Raw genomic sequence first — 14,079 nt, forward strand, 5'->3', positions numbered from 1 at the left:
GTGCGGCAAGCGGGTACCACAGACAAGGGATGGGGATGATGGCATATCAGCATTGACACTGTGTCGGTGACTTTTGTGTCCGCCCCTGCACTGAACTCTTGGCCACACCGCGGATACACTGAGGCGCCCTCATTTGCATTTTCTCATGTGCAATTAAATAAGGAACCTCTGTACTACAGGTATGCATATTGTAGGGGCTATGTTCCCTACAGGACTGTACAAGAAGTTTAAACTGAGTTTTGGGTGGGATTGAGTTCCTTTTTTTTTTTTAAAGGAACATGGACAGCTGTGAATGAGTTAAACGTCCAAGAGGGAATGCATTGTATTATCTTAATGTTGTCTGCTTAAAGCTCCCCCTGGATTTGTCCATTTCTTTTGCAGTTTTTTTTTTAATAGTGTCAAAGAGCAGGAGAGGAAGCTTGCCCTGTGAAATTCCAGGATTTGACCCTATAGAGCAGACAGTGTTTTCACGCTTTTATTTTAGCCTGGTTGGTTCGTGTTTTAGTGAAACATCTATAGAAAAAAAAATCAAACCTTAATTATATCAGGGGATAATAACAATTTCCTTGAATTTGCACCATAATCTATTAAAAGCCATTCTGTGGTCAATTGTTTTTGGCGTTTCCTGAACATGAAATTATGTCCAAGCAATCCAGGTCTGTTCTTTCTATTTCCATGAAAATCTCAAATCCTTGCTCTTTTTAAAATAAAATGTAAAAGTCCAAGTAGGGTTTTTCAATTAAGTCCCTTAATAAAAAAATAAATGGGGGAGAAAAAAAAAAAAATCTGTTTACTTTTAGAGAGCTGGATGGGAATCAATATGGCTGCAATTGCAGCTCAATCAGGTACTTTACCTTTCCTGTCTCATAAATTAGAATCTGAGTAGATCTGCAAGTAGTATGTTGTATTGGGGCAGGACTTGCCACTTTTCTTCCTGCGACCCTGGATAAGGGTGCAAGTAATGGTGACCATATTGATTATTAGGCCGGGGTCACACTTGCGAGTCTCTCCCATCAATATCCAGCGCTGCCGCCGGCACTCGGACCAGAGTGTGCGGCTCCATAGAAGTATATGCAGCCGCGCCTTCGGTCCCGAGTGCCAGGTATTGAGGCGTGAGTTTCTCTCATCACACTCGCAAGTGTGACCCCCGGCCTTACACAGATTTCCCGCAACCTCATATCAGACCAATCAAGTAATCCGAGTTTACTGAACGTCACCAGATTTTAGGTCTAGCTCACCTGGACTGTAACTGCCACACACCCTGCGCCAGTGCTGTGATCAGTAAAGTTTGATTTCTCAAGAAAAAAAGCAGCACACTGTAGCGCCATAGCATGTAAATATGAATTTTTAATTGCATTAGAAATATGAAAATATAAAAAATATGAAATTTAATATGAAAAATTGTGTTTAGCGCATAAATTGGCCAATTCATGTGTACCTGGAAGCCACGATAAGGCATTTCTCATTTCCAGGACCTAGCAATACCTTTCTTCACTTAGAATAAAGTCTTTGTTTCTATGGGAATATAAATCCTCTTAGACTAAAATCTATATCTCTGTGGAGGGGTAGTGGTCCTGCTGGGATTAAAAACAATGGCTAAAGTCAGTAAAGTTTGATTGTCACGCTGTGACGGCCTTCGGTAAGGAAGGGGGTCCTTAAACTGTCCCTGGCCCTGGGACTCTAAAGGTACCGTTACACTAAACGACTTACCAACGACCACGACCAGCGATACGACCTGGCAGTGATCGTTGGTAAGTCGTTGTGTGGTCACTGGGGAGCGGTCACACAGACAGCTCTCTCCAGCGACCAACGATCAGGGGAACAACTTCGGCATCGTTGAAACTGTTTTCAACGATGCCGAAGTCTCCGGGTAACCAGGGTAAACATCGGGTTACTAAGTGCAGGGCCGTGCTTAGTAACCCGATATTATCCCTGGTTACCATTGTAAAAGTAAAAAAAAAACAAAAAAAAAACAACAAAAAACACTACATACTCACATTCCGATGTCTGTCGCGTCCCCCGCCGTCAGCTTCCCGCACTGACTGTGTCAGCGCCGGCCGTAAAGCAGAGCAAAGCGGTGACGTCACTGCTGTGCTCTGCTCTACGGCCGACGCTGACAGTCAGTGCGGGAAGCTGACGCCGGGGGACGTGACAGACATCGGAATGCGAGTATGTACTGGTTTGTTTTTTTTTTTTGTTTGTTTTTTTACTTTTACAATGGTAACCAGGGATAATATCGGGTTACTAAGTGCGGCCCTGCGCTTAGTAACCCCATATTTACCCTGGTTACAAGTGAACACATCGCTGGATCGGCGTCACACACGCTGATCCAGCAATGACAGTGGGTGATCAGCGACCAAAAAAAGGTCCTGATCATTCCCCAGCGACCAACGATCTCCCAGCAGGGGCCTGATCGTTGGTTGCTGTCATGCATAACGAGATCGTTAGCGGGATCGTTGCTACGTCACAAAAAGCGTGACGTTGCAACGATATCGTTAACGAAATCGTTATGTGTGAAGGTACCTTAACTATCCTTGTCCCGGGAGTCTCCGACCTTGCTATGCCCCTGTTAAACCCTGTTTTTTTTTTTTTTTGTTTTTGTTTTTGTTTTGTTTTTCCCATCCCCTACACCATGAGGCATGGGACACAAATGTAACTTTATTCAAGACACAAAGACAAAACTGGGATAACAAACGTACGTGCAAACACTCACCAAAGGTAAAGAGGTACAGTGCCTACAAGTAGTATTCAACCCCCTACAGATTTAGCAGGTTTAATAAGATGCAAATAAGTTAGAGCCTTCAAACTTCAAACAAGAGCAGGATTCATTAACAGATGCATAAATCTTACAAACCAAAAAGTTTTGTTGCTCAGTTAAATTTTTATAAATTTTAAACATAAAAGTGTGGGTCAATTATTATTCAACCCCTAGGTTTAATATTTTGTGGAATAACCTTTGTTTGCAATTACAGCTAATAATCGTCTTTTATAAGACCTGATCAGGCCGGCACAGGTCTCTGGAGTTATCTTGGCCCACTCCTCCATGCAGATCTTCTCCAAGTTATCTAGGTTCTTTGGGTGTCTCATGTGGACTTTAATCTTGAGCTCCTTCCACAAGTTTTCAATTGGGTTAAGGTCAGGAGACTGACTAGGCCACTGCAACACCTTGATTTTTTGCCTCTTGAACCAGGCCTTGGTTTTCTTGGCTGTGTGCTTTGGGTCGTTGTCTTGTTGGAAGATGAAATGACGACCCATCTTAAGATCCTTGATGGAGGAGCGGAGGTTCTTGGCCAAAATCTCCAGGTAGGCCGTGCTATCCATCTTTTCATGGATGCGGACCAGATGGCCGGGCCCCTTGGCTGAGAAACAGCCCCACAGCATGATGCTGCCACCACCATGCTTGACTGTAGGGATGGTATTCTTGGGGTCGTATGCAGTGCCATCCAGTCTCCAAACGTCACGTGTGGTTGGCACCAAAGATCTCGATCTTGGTCTCATCAGACCAGAGAACCTTGAACCAGTCAGAGTCCTCCAAGTGATCATGAGCAGACTGTAGACGAGCCTTGACATGACGCTTTGAAAGTAAAGGTACCTTACGGGCTCGTCTGGAACGGAGACCATTGTGGTGGAGTACGTTACTTATGGTATTGACTGAAACCAATGTCCCCACTGCCATGAGATCTTCCCGGAGCTCCTTCCTTGTTGTCCTTGGGTTAGCCTTGACTCTTCGGACAAGCCTGGCCTCGGCACGGGAGGAAACTTTCAAAGGCTGTCCAGGCCGTGGAAGGCTAACAGTAGTTCCATAAGCCTTCCACTTCCGGATGATGCTCCCAACAGTGGAGACAGGTAGGCCCAACTCATTGGAAAGGGTTTTGTACCCCTTGCCAGCCTTGTGACCCTCCACGATCTTGTCTCTGATGGCCTTGGAATGCTCCTGTCTTTCCCATGTTGACCATGTATGAGTGCTGTTCACAAGTTTGGGGAGGGTCTTAAATAGTCAGAAAAGGCTGGAAAAAGAGACAATTAATCCAAACATGTGAAGCTCATTGTTCTTTGTGCCTGAACTACTTCTTAATACTTTAGGGGAACCAAACAGAATTCTGGTGGGTTGAGGGGTTGAATAATAAATGACCCTCTGAAAAGACTTTTCACAATTTAAAAAAAAAAAAAAATAAACAAAGAAATAACATTCTTTTTTGCTGCAGTGCATTTCACACTTCCAGGCTGATCTACAGTCCAAATGTCACAATGCCAAGTTAATTCCAAATGTGTAAACCTGCTAAATCTGCAGGGGGTTGAATACTACTTGTAGGCACTGTATATAGGGAAGGATGGGAATGTACAAACCAAATGGGAATATAACCGTGAGGAAAGCATACACCCTAAAACAGCACGTAACAATCTTCTGTAGCAACAACAATCTCCTATTCAGCATAGCGTCTCCAAGAAGCTAGGAAGCAAAGCTTTCACTGGCAAGACAGAGAAGGGCTGGCCAGGTTTTATAGGGGAGAGGTAATGACCAGATCAGAAGCAGCTAAAAATGGAGTTGCAAGTTATTAACCAGCATAGAAAGGGTCGTAAACCTCTTCGGCACCAAAGGAAACAAAATCCATTTAATATGCCACACAAACGCAGTCTAAAGGGAAGATCTGCGATTCACAATTGGTAGTGATCTTCAAACCCCAGATCTCGCAGGAGTCACACACTCGTGACACTGGTGCTTGTGAACAGCGGTGAATTAGTTACCATGTCTCCTGCTTGACGGACAGTTTATTTTGCTTCAAGTCACACTGCATAGAGGAGGTGGGAAATAGAGCTGGAGTGACAGATGCTTCCATCTACCATAGTCTTTTACAACTTTAGAATATAGATTCAAACGCTGATTTCTCAGTAAGGGAGGAACGGACTGGCCATGTACAAGTATTGCTGGACTTGTCTTCGAAAGAGCTACATGCAGATAAATAGTTTTTTTTTTTTTTTTTTGGGGGGGGGGGGACAGATTCCCTTGTAAGCCCCATGTTAAATTGATCTGAAGTGCAATCTAGCATAATCCCTATTTTTTTTTTTTTTTTTTGTGCCTCATCTGAGTATATGACAAACCTATGGGAAAAAAATAACGAATGTCCTATGTTGGCATGTTTTGAGTTAATTCTTCCCCCAGAAGTTTACAGTAAAGTCCTGTCTTTGGGGAGCGGGCAGAGTAATGAAATGGTTTGGCAGTTTGCAATGATTCCATGATCTCACTGCAGTCTCCTGTGGGCAGCGGGCAGCCCGTCTTTTCATTTCTGGATTTTTAACATGATCTCACTGAACATCTGCTGGAGTGCACAAAAGGATTGTGTGCTGCTCCCTGGCAAGGCCATCCCGAAACCCCTCGCAGACTGCTCTCACTGTCCTTAACTGGACGCCTCACAATGTCCCTCTCCACCTCTGATAGACCCACATGCTTCCATTGTTTTGATTCATAGGTAAAACCTATTTCAAATGCTGTGCAATCACAGATCCCTATAATTTCATACAAATTTAGTTTTTCTTGATCATGAACCAAATGCCAGATGTACAGCAAAGACCCACCAGGTCAAAAGCACGTAGAAAAACAAAAAAAACAGCAGCTTTCAACTTGAATTTTATCAGCTTCCCAACCCCCCATTATAATTACAGTTGGCCAAATACGTGAAGTGCTTACAAGCTCGTTTTTGTTGAGCTTATAAGCGCTGCTCTGAAGCTGGTCAGGATCCCAGAAGTACGCTGATGGCTCCTGACCTGGCCAGCTTCAGTCCCAGTGTGAAACGCTGCCTCTTCAGGAGCACAGATTTCGGGCCAATAGTAAACTGTGAATCAAGCAGGAGCACACTGCCCCGCCACCCCCCCCCCCCCCCAACAAGCAGGAGCACACTGCCCCGCCACTCCCCCTTTTCAACAAGCAGGAGCACACTGCCCAGCCACCCCCTCCTCAAGAAGCAGGAGCACACTGCCCTGCCACCTCCCCTCCTCAACAAGCAGGAGCACACTGCCCCGCCACCTCCCCTCCTCAACAAGCAGGAGCACACTGCCCCACCACCTCCCCTCCTCAACAAGCAGGAGCACACTGCCCAGCCACCTCCCCTCCTCAACAAGCAGGAGCACACTGCCCCGCTACCCCCCTCCTCAACAAGCAGGAGCACACTGCCCCGCCACTCCCCCTCCTCAACAAGCAGGAGCACACTGCCCAGCCACTCCCCCTCCTCAACAAGCAGGAGCACACTGCCCAGCCACTCCCCTCCTCAACAAGCAGGAGCAAACTGCCCAGCCACTCCCCTCCTCAACAACCAGGAGCACACTGCCCAGCCACTCCCCTCCTCAACAACCAGGAGCACACTGCCCCGCCACCTCCCCTCCTCAACAACCAGGAGCACACTGCCCCGCCACCTCCCCTCCTCAACAAGCAGGAGCACACTGCCCCGCCACCTCCCCTCCTCAACAAGCAGGAGCACACTGCCCAGCCACTCCCCTCCTCAACAAGCAGGAGCACACTGCCCAGCCACTCCCCTCCTCAACAAGCAGGAGCACACTGCCCAGCCACTCCCCTCCTCAACAAGCAGGAGCACACTGCCCAGCCACTCCCCTCCTCAACAAGCAGGAGCACACTGCCCAGCCACTCCCCTCCTCAACAAGCAGGAGCACACTGCCCAGCCACTCCCCTCCTCAACAACCAGGAGCACACTGCCCCGCCACCTCCCCTCCTCAACAAGCAGGAGCACACTGCCCAGCCACTCCCCTCCTCAAGAAGCAGGAGCACACTGCCCAGCCACTCCCCTCCTCAACAAGCAGGAGCACACTGCCCAGCCACCTCCCCTCAACAAGCAGGAGCACACTGCCCAGCCACCTCCCCTCAACAAGCAGGAGCACACTGCCCAGCCACTGCCCTCCTCAAGAAGCAGGAGCACCCTGCCCCGCCACCTCCCCTCCTCAAGAAGCAGGAGCACACTGCCCAGCCACTTCCCCTCCTCAACAAGCAGGAGCACACTGCCCAGCCACTCCCCTCCTCAACAAGCAGGAGCACCCTGCCCCGCCACCTCCCCTCCTCAACAAGCAGGAGCACACTGCCCAGCCACTCCCCTCCTCAACAAGCAGGAGCACCCTGCCCCGCCACCTCCCCTCCTCAACAAGCAGGAGCACACTGCCCCGCCACCTCCCCTCCTCAACAAGCAGGAGCACACTGCCCAGCCACTCCCCTCCTCAACAAGCAGGAGCACACTGCCCAGCCACTCCCCTCCTCAACAAGCAGGAGCACACTGCCCAGCCACTCCCCTCCTCAACAAGCAGGAGCACACTGCCCAGCCACTCCCCTCCTCAAGAAGCAGGAGCACACTGCCCCACCACCTCCCCTCCTCAACAAGCAGGAGCACACTGCCCAGCCACTCCCCTCCTCAACAAGCAGGAGCACACTGCCCAGCCACTCCCCTCCTCAACAAGCAGGAGCACACTGCCCAGCCACTCCCGTCCTCAACAAGCAGGAGCACACTGCCTGCTGCTGCCATCAATCAGGAACAATGGAAGCGGAGTACTACTACAAAGATGAGACGGTACCTTTTATTGTTAAATAGATCTTCCCACAGTGATATTTGTCAGCTATCTGCAGAACAGGTGATCAGTATCTGATTCCTGGGGGTCTCACCTCTGGAACCCACTGATCACTAGAACATCTTCTCTGCACAGTCACAGTAAGGACATGTTCACACGGTCAGTATTTTACATCAGTATTTGTAAGCCAAAATTGGGACTGGAGCAATCGGAGGTAAAGTATAATAGAAACCCGTCACCACTTCTGTATTTATAACCCACTCCTGGTTTTTGACTTGCAAATACTGAAGGTGGACTAAGAAATAGTCTGACAGGTGCAAGGTGGAGCATGTCCCCTGCCTGCTGCTACAATAAATGTGAATGGGACTGCTGCCATTTAGGATTGAACAGTAGTTTATCTATCCCGTGGAAAGTCATAAATGCCTCCTTGTCTACCAAAACAGCGCCCCATCTGTGTGCAGGTTGTGCCTGGTATTACAGCTCATCTCCATTCACTTTACTGGAAACATCTGTGTAAGGAATTAAATATCGCCATGAAATCTTCTGTTGATCATACGGGATGCCGATGCTTGATCCCCCCCACCACTGAAATATCAAGAATCAGTGGTAACAGTAGGATGCAAAATCAGTCACAACAAATGAACAAGACTGGTGCTGTTTATGGAAAAATACGAGGAAACTTTAATTTTGTATCCCCCCCCCCCCCCCCAAACTGTAATGTGTGAGTGGCGTATTCGGAGGGGTGATTGACTGAAGGCTCATTAATCAGGTTCTCTGTACACAGATAACTTTCGGGGTGTGCCTGATACAGATCTAAACATGTCCACAAAAGGCATTCTGTAAGATCCACCTTGATCTATTTCCAGGATGGGACCAGACAGTGATCGCCGTGGATTCGTCATATGATCTGATATTACTGGTTTTATTTCATCTTGGCCTGTCATTCTGATTCCTGCTTCTGTGTAAATCACGGTTATATTATATATATATGTGTCCAAATGGGTGTGATCACTCTTAAAGGGATGGTCTATTGGCTCGTAGATCACCTGTTAATGTTGTGTATACGACCCTCCATCGGGGCGGTAAACGTAGCAGATTGGGCTTTTCTATCCTGGGGGTCACAGTACAAAGACTGAGTGTCATGTTTTCCTGTACTGCGACGCAATGGGTGCCATAGTGAGCATGTAGAATGGTACACGTCAGTAAATATTCCTGACATATCAACCACTGACCAAATACTGGAAAATGATCCCAAATCATAAACCAGATCTTTGCTTGCTGCCACTGAATGAAAGCCGTGGCTTTTTTTCCCCCTCTCTGGTGGGCAAGTAGCATGCCTCCTGAAAAATCAGTCACGTGCACATATCTTAAGGGCTTGTTTACCTTGTTTTTTTTTTTTTTTTCAAATTTGTTTTTTTCAGTGCGTTCTTGCTGGAGAAAATAACGCAGTGATTTTACAATACCTGCAAAGTGAATAAGAATCCTGCAATCTCCTGCACACGCTGCTTAATTTTTCCTTGCACATTTGAACCATCAAAATGATGATATTTTTTTTTTTTTTTGCAACTGTCACTAACTGCAAGGATAATAATTATTTTTTATTTATTTTTTTGTTATACAACAGGCAATTTATACATATCATGCAGCCGCGGGGAATCGAACATATTATTCGAGCACGCCAATATATTAATAATAAATGAACGTGCTGGGATAAGGTGTTATCTGAGCATACTCTAGTGCTAACCGAGCGTCTCCGGCGTGCTCGAATAATGTTTGAGGAAGCATGTAATGCCTCATTTCTCCTGTGGTGGCGCTGCAGACAAGTGCAACATTTACTACCAGGTTTCCCCACAATTTATGGCGCCCTAGGATCTGCTAACCAGGAGACCATTGTAACAAAGCCAAGATTGTATAAGGCGAAGATCCTCTATAAGGCTAATAGTATGGCCATAATATGACCTTTGTTTTGCTTATCCATCCGGCAGAATGTGATTCCATAATATTATTATTCTTCCTACGCATTTGGCGCGGAGTGGCGCTAATAAGTGCAGACTTCACGCCATCATATAAATAGCCCCGTACCACACAGGAGAGCACATGCCCGGTCTTGTACTTTTTATCTTCTCTATTGTTGGAACATTCCTCCACCTCCTGTTCTGCTATTTGCTTCTTGGTGTTGGTTTTTGTTCTCCAGTTGACATTTTGTGCTGGGGCCCAGACCTATTTTTTTTTTTTTTCTTCTTCCCTCCACCCAGCCCCCTTTCCATACAGGTAATGATCACACAGACCAGGAGATCAGCTGTGGTTCTGTCCAGCCTTCTTGGGGCTGCGGGGGGGAAAACCAGCAATATGGTCCGCAGACACCTGCTCTATAAGCGGACTTTAGGGACTGGCAATATCGAAGATGCGGACTGAAGTCTAATGTCCACAACCAGCCTTGGTGTCTGCTTATATAACTGAGCAATTTTTGTTTCAGAATCCTCCTAGTAAATAATCTGTGATATTACTTATGTATTTATTATTATTTTTTGTATTGTTTTAGTTTGCCGGGACTTTGCTGTTCTTGAAGATGGCGCTCTGGCTCACTGCTTGCAAGAACAGGAAAGTAAGTTACCAGAATAAAATGATAGTATGGATCTAAAATGAGGTTTCATACACATGAGGTTCAGTTATCTCATTTTTTTTTTTCTTTTGTTTGATCATAAAGCCAAGGTAGGTTTTCGAAAAAAATGTTCTAAGCAAGGAGTTGAGTAGGCTGTCACTTATTTTTCCCCAAATGTTATCCTATCTTAATACCACTATATATGTTTATTATATGGCGAAATCTAAATAGAATGGAATATATATTATCATTATTATTATTATTATTATTATTATTATTATTATATATATATATATATATATATATATATATATATATATATATATATATATATATATATATATATATTTCTTAGAACGACCTTTGCCTTCAAAATGCCATAAATTCTTCCCGATACATTTATCACTTGCACTCAGTTTTCAAAGGTACTTTGCAGGAGGTTGTTCCAAACATCTTGGAGAAATAACCACAGATCTTCCATGGATGTAGGTTTGGGAAAATCCTTCTGTCTCTTCATGTTATCCCAGACATCCTGGATCAGGGTTCTGTGTAGTCATATCCTCACTTCCAGGAATCCTTAGTCGTCTTTATGCTGAAGATAGTTAGTTAGTTATTCATGAGATTGGCCGTGTGTTTGACGTCCTTGATTTGCTCAAAATGTTTTCTGCAGCAGGACAGATGCCTCCTGATGGTATTGCGTGGTGGATTAATATCTCCCTCTACTTATCAGCATTGAGGACATCAAGAAATGGGCAACGTTGAAGAACATGGTCTAAGAAAGGGAAACTTGGTGCAGCAGATGAAAGACACATCATGCTTGCGTTAATTCAAAATTGGAAGATGTCCAGCTGTGCCATCAGCTCAGAACTGTAACCAGTGGGACCCAGCTACACCCATATAATGTTCTGAGAAGTCTGTCTAGAAGTGGTCTTCATGGAAGAATTGTGGTCAAAATCCATATCTTGTACGTGGAAACAAAACCAAGTGACACAACTATGCATGAGAATAAAGGATCTGGAGTGTAGAAAATGGCAGAAGGTGCACTGGACTGAGGAATAATCAAGATAATATTTGACTCTAACAGAAAGCGGTTTGTTCCTCGAAGGCACAATTCATTTCTGCCGACAGCAGTGGAGAAAGGTGGAGGGTCCTGGCAAGTGTGGCGTTGAAATTCTGAAAATGGAGTTGGGGATTTGGTCAGGATTAATGGTGTCCTCAATACTGAGAAGTACAGGCAGATACTTATCCATCATACAATCCCATCAGGCTCCATTCTGCAGCAGGAAAATGACCCCAAACATATGGCCAATATAATGAAGAGCTATCTTCAGCATAAACAAGAACAAGGAGTCCAGGGAAGTGATCACACGGCCTCACAGAGCCCTGATCTCGGCATCATCCAGTCTGTCTGAGATCACATGGCGAGGCAGAAGGATATGCCCAAGTGACATCCGCAGAAGATCTGTGGTCAGTTCTTTAAGATGTTTTTTTTTCACAACCTTCCTATGGAGTTCCTTCAAAAACCAGTTGTAGAGCATTGATTCTCCTGGATACACAAAGGGCAGCCAAACCAAATTTTGATTTTCATTTTTTTTAAATAAAAACGAAATTTTATTACCACCCCAATTTTTGAAAGCGTTCCTACTTTGCTGCTTTTTTTTTCACACTTTCCTAAAACTTTTGCACGCTCTACATGGGGCCCAAATATTATGTAGCATCCGAAGAGTCTATATAGACCAAGATAACTCGCATACAGCTCAAATAATACGACCATATCGGGGGCAAACGATACGCAACATAAAATATTACTAGAGTCCGCCTAATACTGCAGTTCAGCTGCCAAATATTACCATGCACCGCTAAATACTGGAGAATTTGTAAGTTTAACCTTGGTGTTCTTGTTCTCCTGGGTCCTCCCATAGATTACTTCTTCTGCTCATTAAATTTTGTATTTTTGCCCCATTTTTTTTTTGTATCTTTCTCTTAGTTGAGCAACACTATGCCTCCAACGTGCGGAAGAATAAGCTGGTGCAGAAGGACATCCGTATAGCCAAGAAGCTCCAGGATGAAGAAGATCAACAGAGCAAAGTGTTCAGCCTGGAGCAACAAAAGCAAATGTGAGCGGATCACCCAAGGGTCCAAAAGGGGCTATTAGATTGGGGGAAAAATGTCTGCTTTGTATCTGGAGAACACGTCATCATTTGTGTTTATTCATTGCTTAATGTTTCACTTGAATGCTCTACTATCGGGTGCAACCAAAAGACAAGTTGTGTCTGGAGAGGAAAGTAGGTAAATATTTCCCCTGCCCACAAAAAAAAAGAGGAAAATTAGTTTGTTTTTTTTTCCATTATCTGGATAAATAATTCATTATAAAGATAATTAATTATAATGAACAGAGGTAGCGTACCCCCAAACATAAAGGGAAACTGTCAAGTGAAAATAAAGTGTGCCAAGTACTTAAATTCTATGTGTGCCCACCAGCCACAACAAGGCAAATTTTCTTTGATTGGACTCTATCCTTTTTATTTTATTTTTAATCTAACATATAGGACTTTTCTCAGATTAAAAGCCTACACATTTAGAGCCAAGATCCAGCACTAATATATTTATAAAAAAAAAAAAAGCCTTCTAATTATTGCTCAGCCAAGGTTAGGGTCCCATCAAAGAAAGTTACGTTGTTGTGATCGGTGGACACACTAGAATTGAGCAACTTGTGCGCTGAGAACCTTCGCTTTATAAGTATATTCTGTGTAGCAGTAATGCAGTTCATCCTTCATATCCTCAGTTTGCATTCATCTCCCTGCACGCCCCGCACGCTGCTGAACGCTTTGGTCTGTATAGGATGCAGCCTGCTGCTGTTCACGTTCACTCCATTCTCTTAGGCGGCGCTGATCAGATTAGTTTCTTTGATAAACCCATCCACATTATAATATCCCATCGTTTCTGTGTTTGTGCCTTTTTTAGAGAAGAGTTGGATTCTGAATACGCCCGCGCTGTTCAGGAAGAGCTGCAGAGGAAAGCGCAGGAATGCCTGCAGAGAGAAGAGGAAGACAAGGTAACCGGAGCTGTACAGAGACCATTTGTTTGCACTTTATTTTTATACCTGCTTTACATGGACAAAGAAAAGAATCCCAATATAACTAATCTCATCAGGAGAACTAATTAAAGGGCCAGTGAATGTAAACGATAAAGGTTAAAAGCACAAGCTATAAAAAAAAAAAAACAAAAAAAAAAAGCTGCTTGTAGTCTACGAGCACAGATGAAAATGTTGCAGGAGAAGACATGGGCGAAGAGCTCATTATGTTGGTAGATGCATTTGCCTTCATAGCTAAGAGAAAAACTGTAGGGAAGTCATTGTCAGCCTATACCTTTTTTTTTTTTTAAATGGGTTTAGGAATTAAAAAAAAAAAAAGCTGCTTTCTTCCAAAAAAAAAAACATTGCCGGTCCTGTCCATTTAAGTCCACTAGTGCAGCTATGCTCCATTCAAATCAATTGGGCTAAGCTGCAGTACCTGACCCGACCTGTAGACATCTCTGTATGTATGTACTCCATGCATGCATGTGTATGTATGCGCTGTGTATACATATGGATGTGTATATACAGTTTGTGTGTAATATGCATTGTGTGTGTGTGTGGGACATCTGCATTTTATAAATTCCAGCAGTGCAGATGAGTTCACTGGTGTGAACATCGCCCAACGAACAAGCAAAGAGCAAAATGTTGCTTATTCCTCTGGTGATTGGATTGTTTATGCCGGAGCCAAATCATTGCTCTCTGCAGCACATCGCCGGTGTAAACTGCAGAAATGCTGCTGATAACATGATGCTGTATGAGGACAGATTCATCTACCAGTGATCATTCTGTTCCCCATCATTCTTTCTGAGCTGGTGTAAAGAGGGCCGAGCGATTTTTT

The 14,079-nt window shown here is 44.7% G+C and overlaps 1 protein-coding gene across 1 annotated transcript in view; it reads left to right on the forward strand.

The window, feature by feature from the left end:
- LOC138651508 (coiled-coil domain-containing protein 50-like) overlaps positions 1-14,079 on the forward strand; it is a 90,381-nt gene that overhangs the window by 14,649 nt on the left and 61,653 nt on the right. Inside the window, exons 3-5 of the mRNA XM_069741771.1 lie at positions 10,106-10,168; positions 12,153-12,282; positions 13,130-13,220. Coding sequence (XP_069597872.1) covers positions 10,106-10,168; positions 12,153-12,282; positions 13,130-13,220 — 284 coding nt within the window. The remainder of the gene's footprint in view (positions 1-10,105; positions 10,169-12,152; positions 12,283-13,129; positions 13,221-14,079) is intronic.

Source organism: Ranitomeya imitator, chromosome 10, assembly GCF_032444005.1.
Source record: "Ranitomeya imitator isolate aRanImi1 chromosome 10, aRanImi1.pri, whole genome shotgun sequence".
Lineage (NCBI taxonomy): Eukaryota > Metazoa > Chordata > Amphibia > Anura > Dendrobatidae > Ranitomeya > Ranitomeya imitator.